This window comes from Coregonus clupeaformis, chromosome 7 (genome assembly GCF_020615455.1).
Source record: "Coregonus clupeaformis isolate EN_2021a chromosome 7, ASM2061545v1, whole genome shotgun sequence".
Taxonomy (NCBI): Eukaryota; Metazoa; Chordata; class Actinopteri; order Salmoniformes; family Salmonidae; genus Coregonus; species Coregonus clupeaformis.
In genome coordinates this window covers 5,565,483-5,586,982 of record NC_059198.1, presented here as the reverse complement: position 1 = coordinate 5,586,982, position 21,500 = coordinate 5,565,483, and the positions used below count along the sequence as shown (strand labels likewise).

At 45.9% G+C, this 21,500-nt stretch overlaps 1 protein-coding gene across 1 annotated transcript; it reads right to left on the bottom strand.

The window, feature by feature from the left end:
- Nucleotides 1-9,217: 9,217 nt before the first annotated feature.
- Nucleotides 9,218-20,151, bottom strand: LOC121568774 (coagulation factor X). Its single transcript, XM_041879193.2, has 9 exons — nt 19,908-20,151; nt 18,897-19,065; nt 17,075-17,244; nt 14,860-14,884; nt 14,558-14,671; nt 14,156-14,290; nt 11,489-11,604; nt 11,145-11,262; nt 9,218-10,986 (listed from the first exon to the last, which is right to left on the bottom strand). The coding sequence occupies exons 2-9, from the start codon at nt 18,985-18,987 to the stop codon at nt 10,451-10,453; spliced, it is 1,305 nt and encodes a 434-aa protein (XP_041735127.1). The 5' UTR covers nt 18,988-19,065; nt 19,908-20,151; the 3' UTR covers nt 9,218-10,450.
- Between the last annotated feature and the right edge of the window lie 1,349 nt (nt 20,152-21,500).

The following is a 21,500-nucleotide window of genomic DNA, read 5'->3' as shown; positions in this document are numbered from 1 at the left end:
GGCCGGGCTTCCTCTCCCCAGGATGCTGGCTCCGTCCCAGTGATACACTGAGACGGTTCTCCCAGTCCTGTGTTACACTGAGACGGTTCTCCCAGTCCTGTGATACACTGAGAAGGTTCACTAGTCCTTATTGCTGTTGCTATACAAGCATTTCGCTACACCACAAGCATTTCGCTACACCCGCTATAACATCTGCTAAACACGTGTATGTGACAAATAAAATTGGATTTGATTTGATTTATACAGAATGTTGTCTGTGTGGTTACTATCCACTGTCAGTCCAGCAATATAGTTTATTGAATTGAACTATTGAACGGTGCACTGCTCGATGAGACATTAGCCTAATTAAGGGCTACCCATGACACATGTTCAGAGAGTCAGAGGCGCACAGTGGAAGGGTTATATCCATTGGACAATAGCCAATCCTGGGTTGTATTCGTTAGGTAACAAACGTAAGGAAACAGGCTGAAACAGGGAGGGATCTGATCTGGTGAGGACAGACGAACACACCGGTCGCACGCTTGAGCTGTCCTTATTACAAATGTCAGGATGTGAGTCCATGACCTCACACAGGAAGTAATCACTATGACAGGATGCAGGCGTGTAAGGCTAGCAGGACAGGAAGATAGCTAATTTTAAGGCTGAATGGTGAGTGGAAGGACATGACATCCACACTCCTAAACACAGTGGAAGGACACGACATCCTTACTCCTCCTAAACACAGTGGAAGGACATGACATCCACACTCCTCCTAAACACAGTGGAAGGACACGACATCCTTACTCCTCCTAAACACAGTGGAAGGACACGACATCCTTACTCCTCCTAAACACAGTGGAAGGACATGACATCCACACTCCTCCTAAACACAGTGGAAGGACATGACATCCCCACTCCTCCTAAACACAGTGGAAGGACAAGACATCCCCACTCCTCCTAAACACAGTGGAAGGACATGACATCCTCACTCCTCCTTAACACAGTGGAAGGACACGACATCCTTACTCCTCCTAAACACAGTGGAAGGACATGACATCCTTACTCCTCCTAAACACAGTGGAAGTACATGACATCCCCACTCCTCCTTAACACAGTGGAAGGACATGACATCCCCTCTCCTCCTTAATGCAGTGGAAGGACATGACATCCCCACTCCTCCTTAACACAGTGGAAGGACATGACATCCCCACTCCTCCTTAACACAGTGGAAGGATATGACATCCTCACTCCTCCTAAACACAGTGGAAGGACATGGAAGAGGGGCTGTTAAGGCATTTTTGGCAAGAAAGAAAGGTCAGTTACTCGCATGAGCACATAAACACAAAAATGCATGCACACACACACACACATATACAGTACAGCTCTCATTCTATGTTCTAGAATATAAAATAATTGTATTGTCCTCCAAGTTCCTCTTCATCATTCATTTTCACAAGCTATTATACACACACTAGTCTCCTTCACCAGCCAGATGTCTCTCTATATATGGTAGCATTTAGCCAGGGGACAAGGTTACACACACACACACACACACACACACACACACACACACACACACACACACACAACACAAAAACCAACAGTGTGTCCTGTCCTGGGGTTTTCTCCTTCTCCCTGCAGGTGAAATGTGCTGACTTGCTGATTGAGGTAAGTAACGTAACCCAGGCTATGGGGTAAGAACAGGGATTATCCTGACATCATGTGTCTGTGTAGCGCCAGCCCATTCTACAGGCCTTATCACCATGGTGACGTAAGCCCTCCGGCTGTCGCTGCCCAGGACAGAGAGGTCGTGACCTTTAGGGGAGGCCTGCCCTCTGATGCTAATGGCATACATTTACATTTACATTTACATTTACCTCATTTAGCAGACGCTCTTAACCAGAGCGACTTACAAATAGGTGCATTCACCTTATAGCCAGTGGGATAACCACTTTACAATGTTATTTTATTTTCTTTCTTTCTTTTTTTTAAATTTTTTTTGGGGGCGGGTTGGGGTAAGGGGGGGGTAGAAGGATTACTTTATCCTATCCCAGGTATTCCTTAAAGAGGTGGGGTTTCAAATGTCTCCGGAAGGTGGTGAGTGACTCCGCTGTCCTGGCGTCGTGAGGGAGCTTGTTCCACCATTGGGGTGCCAGAGCAGCGAACAGTTTTGACTGGGCTGAGCGGGAACTATGCTTCCGCAGAGGTAGGGGAGCCAGCAGGCCAGAGGTGGATGAACGCAATGCCCTCGTTTGGGTGTAGGGACTGATCAGAGCCTGAAGGTACGGAGGTGCCGTTCCCCTCACAGCTCCGTAGGCAAGCACCATGGTCTTGTAGCCGATGCGAGCTTCAACTTGAAGCCAGTGGAGTGTGCGGAGGAGCGGGGTGACGTGAGAGAACTTGGGAAGGTTGAACACCAGACGGGCTGCGGCATTCTGGATGAGTTGTAGGGGTTTAATGGCACAGGCAGGGAGCCCAGCCAACAGCGAGTTGCAGTAATCCAGACGGGAGATGACCAGTGCCTGGATTAGGACCTGTGCCGCTTCCTGTGTAAGGCAGGGTCGTACTCTCCGAATGTTGTAGAGCATGAACCTACAGGATCGGGTCACCGCCTTGATGTTAGCGGAGAACGACAGGGTGTTGTCCAGGGTCACGCCAAGGCTCTTCGCACTCTGGGAGGAGGACACAATGGAGTTGTCAACCGTGATGGCGAGATCATGGAACAGGCAGTCCTTCCCGGGAGGAAGAGCAGCTCCGTCTTGCCAAGGTTCAGCTTGAGGTGGTGATCCGTCATCCATACTGATATGTCTGCCAGACATGCAGAGATGCGATTCGCCACCTGGTTATCAGAAGGGGGAAAGGAGAAGATTAGTTGTGTGTCGTCAGCTTAGCAATGATAGGAGAGGCCATGTGAGGATATGACAGAGCCAAGTGACTTGGTGTATAGCGAGAATAGGAGAGGGCCTAGAACTGAGCCCTGGGGGACACCAGTGGTGAGAGCACGTGGTGCGGAGACAGATTCTCGCCACGCCACTTGGTAGGAGCGACCGGTCAGGTACGACGCAATCCAAGAGTGAGCCGCGCCGGAGATGCCCAGCTCGGAGAGGGTGGAGAGGAGGATCTGATGGTTCACAGTATCAAATGCAGCAGACAGGTCTAGAAGGACAAGAGCAGAGGAGAGAGAGTTAGCTTTAGCAGTGCGGAGAGCCTCCGTGACACAGAGAAGAGCAGTCTCAGTTGAATGACCAGTCTTGAAACCTGAGGGGGGGGGGTTCAGCAGGGAGGAGAATGTGGCAAAGAGCTTCCTAGGGTTAGAGGCAGATGCTTGGAATTTAGAGTGGTAGAAAGTGGCCTTAGCAGCAGAAACAGATGAAGAAAATGTGGAGAGGAGGGAGTGAAAAGATGCCAGGTCCGCAGGGAGTCTAGTTTTCTTCCATTTCCGCTCAGCTGCCCGGAGCTCTGTTCTGTGAGCTCGCAATGAGTCATCAAGCCACGGAGCTGGAGGGGAGGACCGAGCCGGCCGGGAGGATAGGGGACATAGAGAGTCAAAGGATGCAGAAAGGGAGGAGAGGAGGGTTGAGGAGGCAGAATCAGGAGATTGGAGGGAGAAGGATTGAGCAGAGGGAAGAGATGATAGGATGGAAGAGGAGAGAGTAGCGGGAGAGAGAGAGCGAAGGTTGCGACGGTGCATTACCATCTGTTTAGGGGCAGAGTGAGTAGTGTTGGAGGAGAGGGAGAGAGAAAAGGATACAAAGTAGTGGTCGGAGGCTTGGAGGGGAGTTGCAGTGAGATTAGTAGAACAACAGCATCTAGTAAAGATGAGGTCAAGCGTATTGCCTGCCTTGTGAGTAGGGGGGGACGGTGAGAGGGTGAGGTCAAAAGAGGAGAGGAGTGGAAAGAAGGAGGCAGAGAGAAATGAGTCAAATGTAGACGTAGGGAGGTTGAAATCCCCCAGAACTGTGAGGGGTGAGCCATCCTCAGGAAAGGAACTTATCAAGGCGTCAAGCTCATTGATGAACTCTCTAAGGGAACCTGGAGGGCGATAGATGACAAGGATATTAAGCTTAAATGGTCTAGTGACTGTGACAGCATGGAATTCAAATGAGGAGATAGACAGATGGGTCAGGGGAAAAATTGAGAATGTCCACTTGGGATAGATGAGGATTCCTGTGCCACCACCCCGCTGACCAGATGCTCTCGGGGTATGCGAGAACACATGGTCAGACGAGGAGAGAGCAGCAGGAGTAGCAGTGTTTTCAGTGGTAATCCATGTTTCCGTCAGCGCCAAGAAGTCGAGGGACTGGAGGGTAGCATAGGCTGAGATGAACTCTGCCTTGTTGGCAGCAGAACGGCAGTTCCAGAGGCTGCCTGAGACCTGGAACTCCACGTGGGAGGTGCGTGCAGGGACCACCAGGTTAGAGAGGCAGCAGCCACGCGGTGTGAGGCGTTTGTGTAGCCTGTGCGGAGAGGAGAGAACAGGGATAGGCAGAGGCATAGTTGACAGGCTGCAGCAGATGGCTACAATAATGCACAGGAGATCGGAATGAAATGAACTAAACATCTGGGAAAGGAGAGAGCGGGGCCTCCCTCACCACAACTCCCAAATATAACTCTCCCAACTTCCACCTCAGAAACTATAATTGTTGTAAACTACAGCGGTTCAATGTTTTCTAGGAATAGACTAACTTAGTTTATTCAGCTAGCTAACTAGGTGCAGTATTATTCCGTGAAAATCGTCCGGGCACCTCGTCATAAGACGCCACAGCCAGCTAGCATGCCGGACTCCAACAACCCGGTTTAGCGCCAATACTCGGCCACAACAAACCACCAGTGTATCAACACGCAAGCAGATCGTTCGTGTCCGTGTCTAATGTTGTGGGTTAGTCCCGACAGCTTGAGCGAGTCCGTCGTCAACTTATTCAGCCAGTTAGTTAGCTAGAATAGTTAGCAAACTAGCTAGCCATTGCTTTCAGACAAAGAAGAACCTCTCCTTTCACGGCACGAACACACAGAGAGAGCCAAACTAACGTTAACTAGTCACCCATGTCCCGAATTCCTTGAACGACTCGGGCTATCAATATGTAAAAAAAAAAAAAACACAAATGTAGGTTATGACTTACCCCTAGCAGCTACTGTTAGCTAGCCAAGTGCAAAGCTAGCCACTGAATTGACTCAGCCAGTTCGCGTCTGTTCGCTCGGTCGTTCCAGCTATTGTTTACTAGTAGCTATCCAGGTAGCAACAAGCTAGCTAAATTTCAAGCACAGTAGCCACTTGCTACCTAACGTTAACGGTTCAGACAATGAGGTTAGAAAACAGCTGAATGGTAGGCAATTATTGTATGTAATTATTGTAGGCAGCCAGCTGGCGTAATTACAGGCACTCTCAGGCGTGAAACAACTATACCGTTGCTAATAGCTACTCGCCAGCTAGTCCAGGTGGTGGGTTAGCTAGCTAGCTTCGTGCTACACCCGGCACAGCCGAATACAATACTAACCTACAATAATTACATACAACAACCCACGATAACTACCTACAATACCTAACTACAATCTAAATACATAGTTTAAGCCTTACTCGACAAAGCCCAACTAAAGGTCAGCTGAGTGTGACCTCATTATGTGGCGATGTACAGGTAACTGCCAAAATAAAGGAAACACTTAAGTAAATGAGGGATACAAAGTATATTGAAATCAGGTGCTTCCACACAGGTGTAGTTCCTGAGTTAATTAAGGAATTAACATCCCATCATGCTTATTTTGGCTACCATGGCTAGAAGAAGGGATCTCCGTGACTTTGAAAGAGGGGTCTCTAAGGAGCATAAGGTTTTAAAGTGTGTGTGTGTCTAAGTCACCAGATCTAAACCCAATTGATCATCTATGGGAGATTCTGGAGCAGCACCTGAGACAGCGTTTTCCAACACCATCAACAAAACACCAAATGATGGAATTTCTCGTTGAAGAATGATGTTGCATCCCTCCAATAGAGTCCCAGACACTTGTAGAATCTATGTCAAGGCGCATTGAAGCTGTTCTGGCTCGTGGTGGCCCAATGCCCTATTAAGACACTTTATGTTGGCGTTTCCTTTATTTTGGCAGTTACCTGTACATCTACACACAGGCAGGGAGTAACACACACACACACATTGCATGCACACACACGCACAACCTTAATCTGTCCCTCTTCAAAAGCAGCCACATGGACCCCAGCACATTCTATCTTCCTTCACAGAGCCTTGCAAATTGTTATCTGTTAACTGCTCAGGTTGCTCCATGGGGCTGAATGGGGTCTTAACCCACTAACCCTTTGTTGGGTCATGGACAGGTTAGCAGAACAAAGGCCAACTCAGGATTTACTGTTCAACGTCATCCAATCAGAGGCCTGGATAGGGACAGGTGAAAACACTGTTTTGATGTATCCTCCTGAGTGATTGGATTGCGTGCGTCATGTTCGGTAGGATCAATTATACACTTGACTTGAATGTGATCAATCATTATATACTGAAGATCAGGGCATGTGTGTGTGTTGTGGTTTGTGTGATTGTGTGACTAACCGATTGAGTTATGACTAATGTAAAAGTCTAGTAGGCCTGCATAAAAACATAATCGACTGCTCTCTCTCTCTCTCTCTCTCTCTCTCTCTCTCTCTCTCTCTCTCTCTCTCTCTCTCTCTCTCTCTCTCTCTCTCTCTCTCTCTCTCTCTCTCTCTCTCTCTCTCTCTCTCTCTCTCTCTCTCTCTCTCTCTCTCTCTCTCTCTCTCTCTCTCTCTCGTTCTCTCTCTCTTTCTCTCTCTGCAAAGGAGAAGCCTTCATCTGCGTCTGCAGTTCTAAAATATTTTATTTATATATTTTCCGTTTTCAAACAGCTATTGCGTCTGCAGTTTTGAAATAAAAACTCTCCCCCAGCCCAACCTCAGTCCCAGGCGGTTGCCCCTGGAGGAGCAGCGTTACCTCCACACTGCTGCACAATTACCCAGCCAAGTGGAGGCTGATGCTGTCTGGCATCCATGGGGCTCCATGTGAGGTGGGCCTCAGCCTGCACCACCCGGCCCAGTGGAGAGCATTATCTCTGGGCATAGAGTGAGAAATCTGGGTTGGGGGCTGGGTGGTTGGTTGGAGCAGGAATGGAGAGAAAGAGGGGGTGGGGGGGATATCAGATGGGGATTATGGTATAATCATAGATATGTCATCATAGACTACTGCCCCTCAATACATACACAATTGCACATGAACACACGCGCACACACACACGGATACGCACACAGACCCACGCCCATGCACGCACGCACACACACACACACACACACACACACACACACACACACACACACACACACACATTTCACTCTCTGACATATGACCCTATACACAGGCTCAGACATATTGCAGACAGATAATCCTTATGAAAGACAGGGTCATTTGATGTTACCCCGAGCCCCCCACATACACACACACACTCTCACACCCTATCATATCCTCAGCAGGAGTTATGGTGGATTTGAGGTCACAGCATGTGGCTAGTATAGGGGGTTATGGGGTAGCTAGTGGATTACAGTTTTCTAGGGCAGCAGTCAGATTTATAGTTAAGTACACCGACAGGATAGACCACCAACCTACACATTATCCCTACACTCTCTCTCTCTCTAAAGTTGAGTACCACTATGTAGATACTGGCTTTGTCCTGAAATGGCACCCTATTCCCTATACAGTGCACTACTTTTACAGGTCAAAAGTAGTGCACTACTTAGGGAATAGGGTGCCATTTGGGGCGTAATCACTGTAAACGACATTCCACAGCTGTCTCTCACATTACAATGTTTTTTTTTCTGCCAGCTCAAAGTGAGAGCACTTTATATTAAGGACTGTAATCCCACTTCCCTCTGTCACATCAATAACAGGTTCTCTCATGTTCCTCCATTCTCACCTTTCCATCAAACCCAATGAGTCTCATTCCCTTCCTAAACCTCCTTCTCTCTCTCTCTCTCTCTCTCTCTCCACCTGTCCTTTTTTCATTCTCTACATTAGAGTTGCCAGATTGGGTGATTTCTATCCCCCCATACAATTGGACTACTTTGGCTGTATTTACACAGGCAGCCCAATTCTGATAATCTTTCCACTAATTGGTCTTTTGACCAATCACATCAGATTGTTTTCACATCAGATCTTTCTCAGAGATGATATGATTGTTCAAAAGACCAATTAGTGAAAAAAAGATCAGAATTGGGCTGCCTGTTTGAACGCAGCCTTATAGTAGATTTGGTGGGAGTTTTGCTCAGTTTCGGCATGAAAGTGTCAATTAAATCTAGCAACACTGATGTGTATCCTCCTAGTTTTTATTACATATTGCCCATTTCCCTGCAGTGCTGGGAAGTACTGGTGTGCTTGTCTCAGGGCTGCAGTGCGAAAGGATGTGGCAGGGCCAGGACACGGGGCCAGGACACGGGGCCAGGCACAGGAAGGAAGGTCCACTCAAACTCATCTCTATTGGACAGAGGCTAAAGGAGTTAAAGGAGCTGGGGGAATATCTTGGAGCCAGGAGCCATCTCCTAGGTGAATGCCATGGCAACCAGGGCCCCAAAGCGGCGAGGGCCCCCAGGCTTTGGCAGGGGCGTTCCGACTCCCTTTTCAAGTGCCCGATCAAAAGTGTCAGGAAAGGTTCTGTTATCGGCGTCTCTCCTTTCTTTATTTTTCTTTCTCCCCTTGCTCCGCCTCTCTTTGTTGGGTGACACAGGAGGCTGGCAGCTGCCCCGGACCAGGCCGAGGTCGCCAAGGAGGCTGTGAGAAGATGGAGAGTAGTGTCTTTGCAATGGATTGTGGGAAAATGTTGCCAAACAACGCTAGGGGGAATGTGGCTGTGATGGTAGCTTGATATTGGGCACAATAGTGAAATGTAGCATTGATGTAGTGTCTGTAGCAGTGGGAGTAGAAGTGATCATTCTAGACTCAAATCCCAGCTACTACAGATAAGATCACCAAATCTGTCTGCGTGAGTTTTGAGAGCTTTGAGAAGGTGCTGGAGATCAAAGTGGCTACAGTTGACGGCAAAGCTATAGATAGTTTTGCACGTCGTCATTTTGCACGTCGTCATTGTGACACATTTACTTTGAAGCAAATGTTTGTTAATGTGCTGCAGACCAGACTTGAGAGTAGACCTGTAAACATGTGGAGTCTTCCCTCTCTTTTGTTCTTCTTTCTCTTCAATCAACCCATATTCCTCAGTAATTCATTCAACTGACACCAGATCAGAGGTTAACTTTTATTAATACATTCTTAGTAAAGTGACTAACATTAAAAGGTATACAGTGCAATTACCAACCTTTCTCTCCAAAAAAAATAACATCAGTTAAGAGTAAGACAAGAGCAACACAACATGCTGCATTATTTAATGTTCCCCTAGTCTAGCTGCAGTCAGCCAGGTACTATATTTGGTAGGACATGAGACAATGGTATTTTAATGAAAGACCGCCACCTTGTGGGGTAAACAGAGAACTACACAGATATGGGTTCTGTTCATTAGGGCAGTGGTTCCCAACCTTTTTCACTTACTGTACCATCAACAGAATTTTGCTCTGCCTAGAGTACCCCTGAATTACCCCTGCAAGTGCATTTGAGCAGTAAGCCTATGGTCTCATGAGTCTTCTCAAGTACCCCCTGTGGATAGGCTAAGTACCCCCAGGGGTCCTAGTACCCCTGGTTGGGAACCACTGCATAAGGGCACACAACGTGCAAACGTTTTTGAAAATGGCAGTTCATAAAGGACAGATCCAGGTAAACCCTCTCTGTTTTAGCCAATTTTCATAGAACTCATATACTATATGGAATTCAACTTATAGGCCTAAATGAAAAGGGATAATTTAAGGAAAGGACCATCAGCCATATGGAAAACCAGACCATTCCAATGGAAAAATACCTAAGATAAGAGTAATGTATGTTACACAAAAGGAATACATCTCAATTTCCCCCTTTTTCTCTGGCCCTCCGTTTACCTTGTGTTTTCAGTCCTTCATCATGCTCCTGTTCAGCTCTCTTCCCTCCCTCCCCTTCTCCTCCCACAACCCCTATCCCTTTCCACCTCTATCCAGTATTACAATATCCTCCATTTATTTATTCTCTCAACAGTCACCTCCCTTCTCCCGTTCTTCTCTTCCCTAATCCCTATCCATTTACGCCTTTGTTCAATACCATCAATCCTCACACGTATTCTCCTAACCCCCTCAACCTCTCCATCTCTTCCCTGTACCCTCCCTCCCCCTGATCACCACCCCTAAATCCCAAATCAACTCCTAGTCCCTACCCACGAAGCACTTACATAGATCTGAAAGGATTGGACTGGTATAAGCAATATGGTGGTAGCTCCATCTGGCCAGATGGGAATTGCCGCCATATAGCTTAAAGGACATCTTTCCAATCCTCTCAGATCTACCCTAATGCATTTGGGGTGGGGGCTAGGGGTTGAGTTGGGATTCAGAGCCCCCTTAGCGTGAGTCCATGAGGGGCTGCAGCCAAAGCAGGAAGCGGGACACCTTCTGGTAGATGTAACCCTGACTACAGTCTGCCCCTGTTGGTCTGGAGACCACCCCGGTCAGATAGAACACCTCCCTGTGGAGAGATAGGATGGGACTCCCCGGCCCCAAGATGCAGTCACCATTGGGTCTCACCGTCGTACAGCCCATCTTGTTGGTGACCAACCCTGGGTGCCTCTCCACACACTGGGGCAGATGCTCGTATGCCAGGTGGTTGAGAGTGAGCGGGCCCTGGACCTCCGTGGCGTCCACAGGGTCCTTCCAGCCAGTGACCACTGCCGGGTACTCGCCGGTCATCAGAACGACCTCTGAGAAGTCGCGTTCAGGCAGGCAGGCAGCGACCACGTGTTTCTTATAGACGATGCGCTCACGGAGCTCGAGGACGGCCAGGTCATTGTCAGGGCGACCGGGTACATAACGGGGGTGGACGTGGACAACTTTGACATACATCGTCTGTTCGCCGTCTTCAGATGCGGTTTGGCGCTTGCCTGGGAGGGTAGGGAGGAAGTACTCCAAATCAATGAAGGAACACATACTATAAAGCAAATCAAAAACATACTCTCTCACACACACACACACACCACTTCCACCACCAGTGGAGCCTGAGCCCATAGACTGGACATGATGCCCCATGATGATCACTCACCGACAGCCACCTGGAAGTTGATGTATTTCTGGGCACACTGGGCTGTAGTTAGAACCAGGTTCTCCTTCAGAATGACACCACTACAGAACCCTACAGACTCTGCACTCTTCAGAATGGCCTGCATAATGACAACACAATGCCACAGTTACAGCATACAGCCGAGATGACACAGCAAAATACATTATCACACCTATGGGAATATTGGGTTAATGTGCTGTAGCTTTGGTAGTGAGGGGTTGACCTTCTGAGAAAAATGAATTTGAGAGCAGAATACTGCCTGCCAGTTGACAGTGCTAGCTTGAATTGTGTGTGTGTGTACCTCATAGTGGTGTGTGTTTTCCTACCTGCCAGGGACACTCTCCAGAGTTGCAGGCGAGTCCCTCAAAGTTGCTGGCGATGTTGGCTGACTGTCTCTTTGTCCACTGGCTTAGGCTGTTCACCTTCCCACAGGGGAATGTCACTGAGAGAGGGATGGAGAGAATTACAGAGTATAGTTTAGTACAGTACTGTATAGTACAGTTTAGTATCTAGTATAGGATAGCATTAGCCTCGTACGAAGCATCCTCATCTCGCAAGCTTACATTCTGTTTCACTATCCGTGTAGCAAAACAGAATGTAAGCTAACGAGATCAGGATGGTTTGTATGAGGCTAGACTAGCATAGCATAATACAGTACAGAATAGCTCCTCACTTTCAGTAGGCAGAAACTCAAACAGGAAGTACCCGTGCTAAGGTCTATTCAACGCTAGTCTGACCAATCGGAATCCATGCTTCAAGATTGTTTTGATCACGCGGACTGGGATATGTTCCGGGTTGCCTCTTAGAATTACATTGACGTATACTCGGACACGGTGACTGAGTTCATCAGGAAGTGTGTAGGGGATGTTGTTCCTACTGTGACTATTAAAACCTACCCAAACCAAAAACCGTGGATAGATGGCAGCATTCGAGCAAAACTGAAAGCGCGAACCACTGCATTTAACCACGGCAAGATGACTGGGAATATAGTTGAATACAAACTGTGTAGTTATTCCCTCCGTAACGCAATCAAACAGGCAAATTGTCAGTACAGAGACAAAGTGGAGTCGCAATTCAACAGCTCAGACACGAGACGTATGTGGCGGGGTTTACAGACAATCCCGGATCACAAAGGGACAACCAGCCACGTCGCAGACACCGACGTCTTGCTCCTAGACAAGCTAAACACCTTTTTAGCCCGCTTTGAGTTTAACACAGTGCCACCGACACGGCCCGCTGCCAAGTACTGTGGGCTCTCGTTCTCCGTGGCCGACATGAGTAAGACATTTAAGCGTGTTAACCCTCGCAAGGCTGCCGGACCAGACGGCATCCCTAGCCGCGTCCTCAGAGCATGCGCAGACCAGCTGGCTGGAATGTTTATGGACATATTCAATCTCTCCCTATCTAAGTCTGCTGTCCCCACTTGCTTCAAGATGTCCACCATTGTTCCTGTACCCAAGAAAGCAAAGGTAACTGAACTAAATGACTACCGCCCCGTAGCACTCACTTCTGTGATCATGAAGTGCTTTGAGAGGATAGTTAAGGATCATATCACCTCCACCTTACCTGACACCATAGACCCACTTCAATTTGCATACCGCCCAATTGATTCACAGACGATGCAATCGCCATTGCACTGCACAATGCCTTATCCTATCTGGACAAGAGGAATACCTATGTAAGAATGCTGTTCATTGACTATAGCTCAGCCTTCAACACCATAGTACCCTCCAAGCTCATCATTAAGCTCAGGGCCCTGGGTCTGAACCCCGCCCTGTGCAACTGGGTCCTGGACTTCCTGACGGGCCGCCCCCAGGTGGTGAAGGTAGGAAACAACACCTCCACTACGCTGATCCGCAACACAGGGGCCCACAAGGGTGCGTGCTCAGCCCCCTCCTGTACTCCCTGTTCAGCCATGACTGCGTGGCCACTCACGCCTCCAACTCAATCATCAAGTTTGCAGACAACACAACAGTAGTAGGCCTGATGACCAACAATGACGAGACAGCCTACAGGGAGGAGGTGAGGGCCCTGGTGGAGTGGTGCCAGGAAAATAACCTCTCCCTCAACGACAACAAAACGACGGAGTTGATCGTGGACTTCTGGAGACAGCAGAGGGAGCACGCCCCCATCCACATTGAAGGGTCGCAGTGGAGAAGATGAAAAGCTTAAAGTTCTTCGGCGTACACATCACTGACAATCTGAAATGGTCCACCCACACAGACAGTGTGGTGAAGAAGGCGCAACCGTGCCTCTTCAACCTCAGGAGGCTAAGACCCTCACAAACTTTTACAGATGCACAATTGAGAGCATCCTGTCGGGCTGAATCACCGCCTGGTACGGCAACTGCACCGCCCGCAACCACAGGGCTCTCCAGAGGGTGGTGCGGTCTGCCCAACGCATCACCGAGGGCACACTGCCTGCCCTCCAGGACACCTACAGCACCCGATGTCACAGGAAGGCCAAAAAGATAATCAAGGACATCAACCACCCGAGCCACGGCCTGTTCACCCCGCTATCATCCAGAAGGCGAGGTCAGTACAGGTGCATCAAAGCTAGGACAGAGAAACTGAAAAACAGCTTCTATCTCAAGGCCATCAGACTGTTAAATAGCCATCACTAGCCGGCTACCACCCGGTTACTCAACCCTGCACCTTAGGTCACTTCAATAATGGAACACTAGTCACTTTAATAATGTTTACATACTGTTTTACTAATTTCATATGTATATACTGTATTTTAATCAATGCCACTCCGACATTGCTCGTCCTAATATTTATATATTTCTTAATTCCATTCTTTTACCCTTAGATTTGTGTATTGTTGTGAATTGTTAGATACTACTGCACTGTTGGAGCTAGGAACACAAGCATTTCACTACACCCGCAATAACATCTGCAAAATATGTGTATGTGACCAATAAAATTTGATTTGATAGGATAGCATAGTATAGTATAGCATAATAGTATTGAAGCAGGTATATGGTCACTGACCTGCAGGAATACACTTCACCCTCTCCTTCTCCTCTAGTTTCCAGCCACGGGCACAAGAACACTCATAGGACTGGTATCCTGGCTTACAGAACTGACTGCATCCCTTGGTCTTATCCAACATACATACTGTCTGATCTACAATCACACACAGAGAGAGAGGAAGAAGGGGAGAGAGAGGAAGGGGGAGAGGGGGAGAGAAAGGGGAGAGAGAGGGGGAAGAGGGAGAGATGAGAGGATTACGACAAGGTATATTTCATATTTTGACAGCACAGGTAGTGGACACATAGACAGATTTCAAATCATTTCGGATTTGTTGAATTTGTTATTTTGAAACTTTATAAAAAAAATAAAAAAAAATTACAACATGAGTTCCCCACCAACTGGGTCCTTCATGTCTCTCACCTGTCTCGCAGTGGACTCCAAAGAAGCCTGACTTGCAGACACAGTCGTATCCCCCCACACTGTCTGAGCACATGGCTCCATTCTTACACGGCTTCTCTGCACACTGGTCCCCATCTGTACACACACAGAGTTAACAACACAGCCAGTCAAATGGTACATTCACTAATACAAGACGCACATTATTGGGTGAAGCTATTTTAACTGTGACACCAAATCACATGGATGTGAATTGAGTGTTAACCCAAAAGAATAAGTACTCTGATATGTTCCAGGAGAACGTCAGGCAAAGTCATTACACTTACCTATGTAGACTGACCAGAAGATATCCTGAAAGATCAAAACAAAGTCCACTGTCAGTTTGATTCAAAATGTCTACAGAATCATCAGAAGTCCACTGTCAGTTTGATTCTAAATGTCTACAGAATCATCAGAAGTCCACTGTCAGTTTGATTCTAAATGTCTACAGAATCATCAGAAGTCCACTGTCAGTTTGATTCAAAATGTCTACAGAATCATCAGAAGTCCACTGTCAGTTTGATTCAAAATGTCTACAGAATCATCAGAAGTCCACTCTCAGTTTGATTCAAAATGTCTACAGAATCATCAGAAGTCCACTGTCAGTTTGATTCTAAATGTCTACAGAATCATCAGAAGTCCACTGTCAGTTTGATTCAAAATGTCTACAGAATCATCAGAAGTCCACTGTCAGTTTGATTCTAAATGTCTACAGAATCATCAGAAGTCCACTGTCAGTTTGATTCAAAATGTCTACAGAATCATCAGAAGTCCACTGTCAGTTTGATTCAAAATGTCTACAGAATCATCAGAAGTCCACTGTCAGTTTGATTCAAAATGTCTACAGAATCATCAGAAGTCCACTGTCAGTTTGATTCAAAATGTCTACAGAATCATCAGAAGTCCACTGTCAGTTTGATTCAAAATGTCTACAGAATCATCAGAAGTCCACTGTCAGTTTGATTCAAAATGTCTACAGAATCATCAGAAGTCCACTCTCAGTTTGATTCAAAATGTCTACAGAATCATCAGAAGTCCACTCTCAGTTTGATTCAAAATGTCTACAGAATCATCAGAAGTCCACTCTCAGTTTGATTCAAAATGTCTACAGAATCATCAGAAGTCCACTCTCAGTTTGATTCTAAATGTCTACAGAATCATCAGAAGTCCACTGTCAGTTTGATTCAAAATGTCTACAGAATCATCAGAAGTCCACTCTCAGTTTGATTCAAAATGTCTACAGAATCATCAGAAGTCCACTCTCAGTTTGATTCAAAATGTCTACAGAATCATCAGAAGTCCACTCTCAGTTTGATTCAAAATGTCTACAGAATCATCAGAAGTCCACTCTCAGTTTGATTCTAAATGTCTACAGAATCATCAGAATTCCACTGTCAGTTTGATTCAAAATGTCTACAGAATCATCAGAAGTCCACTCTCAGTTTGATTCAAAATGTCTACAGAATCATCAGAAGTCCACTGTCAGTTTGATTCTAAATGTCTACAGAATCATCAGAAGTCCACTGTCAGTTTGATTCAAAATGTCTACAGAATCATCAGAAGTCCACTGTCAGTTTGATTCAAAATGTCTACAGAATCATCAGAAGTCCACTCTCAGTTTGATTCAAAATGTCTACAGAATCATCAGAAGTCCACTGTCAGTTTGATTCTAAATGTCTACAAAATCATCAGAAGTCCACTCTCAGTTTGATTCAAAATGTCTACAGAATCATCAGAAGTCCACTGTCAGTTTGATTCTAAATGTCTACAGAATCATCAGAAGTCCACTGTCAGTTTGATTCAAAATGTCTACAGAATCATCAGAATTCCACTGTCAGTTTGATTCAAAATGTCTACAGAATCATCAGAAGTCCACTCTCAGTTTGATTCAAAATGTCTACAGAATCATCAGAAGTCCACTCTCAGTTTGATTCAAAATGTCTACAGAATCATCAGAAGTCCACTGTCAGTTTGATTCTAAATGTCTACAGAATCATCAGAAGTCCACTGTCAGTTTGATTCAAAATGTCTACAGAATCATCAGAAGTCCACTGTCAGTTTGATTCTAAATGTCTACAGAATCATCAGAAGTCCACTGTCAGTTTGATTCTAAATGTCTACAGAATCATCAGAATTCCACTGTCAGTTTGATTCAAAATGTCTACAGAATCATCAGAATTCCACTCTCAGTTTGATTCAAAATGTCTACAGAATCATCAGAAGTCCACTGTCAGTTTGATTCAAAATGTCTACAGAATCATCAGAAGTCCACTGTCAGTTTGATTCAAAATGTCTACAGAATCATCAGAAGCAAGAAGACAGATAACAAGAGGAGAGGAGTGGAGAGGCAAGGAAAGGAGGAAGGTTTGGAGGTTGTTAAAGAGGATGTCTGAGGTGAGAAAAGGAAGGATGAGATTAAGGAGGTAAGGAAAGAAGGGAGTCTAATAGAGGGAGGTGTGAGGAGAGAAGTATGCTCAGTGGAATAAGGGAGCATTGGCCCACCGTGCGGTAGGAGTCCTGGAAGATCTCCCTGGCCTCCTCGTAGTTGCAGACCTCCTCCAGACACTCCCTCTCCAGGTTGGCAGGGAGCAGGCTCTCCTCGTTGCCCACGTTGGCCCTCTTCTGGCGGGACAGGGTGATCACCTCACTGGCCTCCTGCTTGTCCAGGAACACTGGGGGGGAGGAGAGGAAAGGAAAGGAGAGATGGAGCCCTGAGATAGAACTTGGAGCAATAGGATACACTTGCAATGTTGAAGCTATTTAGTCATTGTACTTAATTTTGACACTCATTCACAAAAATAACAATTTTTTATCTCAGTGGATAGTGTCTTTTTCATATAACCTGATTCCACTTAAATAGTTAGGTCACACATTTGAAAATAGTTTATTACAGATTATCAGCCTAAATCTGTCAAATCTATGTAGTAGGGTACAATAGTAACATTATTTGTTACTCATTAACTTCGGCCTAAACCAAGTTGGATCCCCCCTCCCAAAAAGGGGTCTCAGATTCCATTAAGAATGCAGCCTAATGTCTCCATGACAAATTCTCCTTATCTAATGTAAACATGACCCTTCCCTGCCCTGGTGTCCAGTCTAGTGGAGAAACAGGCCCCCTCCCTGTCCTGGTGTCCTGTCTAGTGGATAAACAGGCCAATTCCCTGTCCTGGTGTCCTGTCTAGTGGATAAAAAGGCCAATTCCCAGACCTGGTGTCCCGTCTAGTGGATAAACCAGTCCCTCCCTGTCCTGGTGTCCTGTCTAGAGGATAAACAGGCCCCTGTCCTGCTGTCCTGTCTAGTGGATAAACTGGTCCCTTCCCTGTCCTTGTGTCCAGTCTAGTGGAGAAACAGGCCCCTTCCCTGTCCTGGTGTCCTGTCTACTGGATAAACAGGCCCCCTCCCTGTCCTGGTGTCCTGTCTAGTGGATAAACCGGCCCCTTCCCTGTCTTGGTGTCCTGTCTAGTGGATAAACAGGCCCCTTCCCTGTCTTGGTGTTGTGTCTAGTGGATAAACCATCCCCTTCCCTGTCCTGGTGTCCTGTCTAGTGGATAAACAGGCCCATTCCCTGTCTTGGTGTCCTGTCTAGTGGATCAACAGGCCCCTTCCCTGTCTTGGTGTCCTGTCTAGTGGATAAACCGGCCCCTTCCCTGTCTTGGTGTCCTGTCTAGTGGATAAACAGGCCCCTTCCCTGACTTGGTGTCCTGTTTACTGGATAAACCAGCCCCTTCCCTGTCTTGGTGTCCTGTCTAGTGGATAAACAGGCCCCTTCCTTGTATTGGTGTCCTGTCTAGTAGATAAACAGGCCCTTTCCCTATCTTGGTGTCGTGTCTAGTGGATAAACAGGCTCCTTCCCTGTCTTGGTGTCCTGTCTAGTGGATAAACAGGCTCCTTCCCTGTATTGGTGTCCTGTGTAGTGCATAAACAGGACCCTTCCCTGTCCTGGTGTCCTGTCTAGTGGATAAACAGGCCCCTTCCCTGTCCTAGTGTCCTGTCTACTGGATGTGAGTTCCTCCTTTCAATGTTGTGCTTTGAGACCCAGTGAGCCATCTAAATAATCCATTATCATTACTGGGTGGATTGGCCATCCAGGGAAAATTACCATCCAAGGAAAGTCCCTCTGCGCCCTTTTGTTGGGGGCGGCAGGAACCCTAACGGTTAAGTGCGTTGGGCCAGTAACTGTTGATGTGCCTTAGAGCAAGGCACTTAATCCTACTGCAATTGCTCCTGTAAGTCGCTCTGGATAAGAGCATCTGCTAAATGACTAAAATGTCAAATATGTTGCTCAGGGCCATCAGCCAGCAGCATCGTGTCCCTGGTCCCTTACCTGTCTTGGTGTTCTTAGTGTCCAGTCTGGCCGTCACAGCTCCCAGTAGCAGTAAGGAGAGCAGGGTGGCAGCGGTGGCTAGGTAGCCCATGGTGGCAGCTAGAGGACAGTCTGCCTGTTTGTCTGTCTAATACTGTCAGCTCACCTCAGCAGAGCTCAAAGTGCACACCTAAAAACAACAAGGACCAGAGTTCAGAGATTCCCACATTCTGACATAGACATCACAGATTACATCATTTTCTGTCAGGAGGAGCCAATCAAGGAGCTTCAAAGAGGAGGGTCATTTTATGTGCAGGACCAGAGTAACCTACAAAACAAGAGGATAAATACTAATTGTTGTGAGTGTTGTTAAAAGCTTTTGGATCTTGGGATAGTCATTAAAAGCTTGAACTTCAGTCTTGCAGCTTCCGCTCTTTCTCTGTAAAGTAAGCTAAAATCAACAACCTATTTGTTTAATTGAGTTAAGAGAACAGTGACAATGCATTTTCTAAAGAACCCCTGGACTGTTCAATGCTGCCATCGTGTAGTATTATCCCCGGTTTATTATTGTTTCATCAATTTCCAATTGTAAACAACAAAGAGGGATAACATCAAACTCCCAAAACAAACTAGATTCATTGGTATTAGGCCTAATAAAATAGTTGGTTTAATAGATTGCCTGTAACAGAACGAACCAAATAAACCAGGCCTGTGTATTTATATTTAGTCCAATATGAATATGAACTGGTTCATGTTGTGAATGATGGTGCTGTTGGCTATAAAACAACATATGACACGACCAGACTAATCTGAAATGATGCTGTAAAAGCTTGGGCTACCACAAACCACTAAAAACACATATGAATGTATGGCTCCTAAACGTTATCGAAAATATAGAGGCCTATTATGCATCCACGCTATATTATGCTACCTAAATCGCAACGCGTATCCCATTATGGGAGAGATGGACCGCTATTCAGGGCGCGGCAAAACGCATGATGATTAGAACGGTAAAAAAGCACGGTAACCTACCGTGCGTCGGACTTCGACAGGGGCTTGGACGGAATGAGAAAGATGACAGAGGCCTGTTCGGTTGGTTCAGTCTCTGGTCCGGACACGCAGTTCACTTTCCCCGTGTGGATCCTCGGCTCTGAGATCGTAATAGAGGCTGACAGCATCACACTCCAGTGTTGCTTTTCAGGCCACTGCGACGTGTGTAATCAACCACGCGAAGGCGCTCTTGGATACTTTATTCAGAACCATAAATACAAATACTGTATGTAGGCTACTATACTGTATTGGTCCGTGCTACTGTATTACCCAATGATGGATTGTTGATGCTACTGAATGTACTGGCCAATGAGGAGCTTTGAAGCCGCCACCATGTTGGTACTCATTTACATTTACATTTACATTTACATTTACTTAGCAGACGCTCTTATCCAGAGCGACTTACATTATAGTACTCCTGAGAAGGAGCAGTTCTCCAATGTTTCATGGACAAAATGACATGTATTTAAGTCTTTTTTTTGTTGTAGTTGGGACAGTAACATTAGTACTCTCTAAAAAAAAAACTTTAAGAATATGTTTTGATGTATATATATTTTTTTTATGTTTAGTTCAAATAATATAACTTAAAAGTATGCATTAAGGTGTCTGTAGTAGAATATACTTGGCAAAAACGAATGTAGACATTAATAAATGCATTTCTATAGCTTCCAAAATCGTTTTTTTACGATGGAGGAGGATACTAAAATGGCTTCGCAGTGGCTTCAAAACGGCGCCCCCTGTCAGTCATCCAGGGTTTATACACATCTTTAATTTATCCCATGGTTCCTTATGTAGGCCTATATTTGTTGTGAGTGCTTGTGTGTGTGTGTGTGTGATTGGTTAATCACTGCAAACTGGTAGTTACCTAAGATGTAGATACTCCATTACACTGCTAATGTACTTGCTGTCTTCCCCCCCTTTCTCTCCATCATTACAATTTTTTAAAAAATGTTAATAATAATAATAATAATATAATATATGTTATCAGTTACGTTACCAGCAAAAATACTGTAATCAGTTTACAGATACATTTGAAAAACGAGATGATTACTGCTTGGATTACTTCTGAATTTAGAAAGGATGTTTTCAAAATGAAATACATTATGACACCTTTCTGTTTTCTCAATGACATTCAATTCAGCATTGAAAAAAGGCACAAGTTGAAGTTTGTTCCACCTGAGCGAGTCTGATCACAAGTCAGAGACTTGATAACACACCAATGTGTTAAATGAATTATTTTTGTCTTCTTCTAATGCCTCTTAAAGGGAAAGTAATCAGATTACATCACTGAGTTTGGGTAATCCAAAAGGTACTTTACTGATTGCAGTTTTGGACATGTAACTAGTAACTGTAATTGATTACATTTAGAAAGTAACCCATGCAACCCTTCTCTCTATCCCCTCCCTCTCCTCTTCCTTCCTGCCTCTCATAATATATAAACAATATATGCCATTTAGTCAACGCTTTTATGTATGGGTGGTCCCGGGAATCGAACCCACTATCCTGGTGTTACAATGCTCTACCAACTGACCTACAAAGGACAACATCAGGACAACTCTCACCCTTTTCTATTCC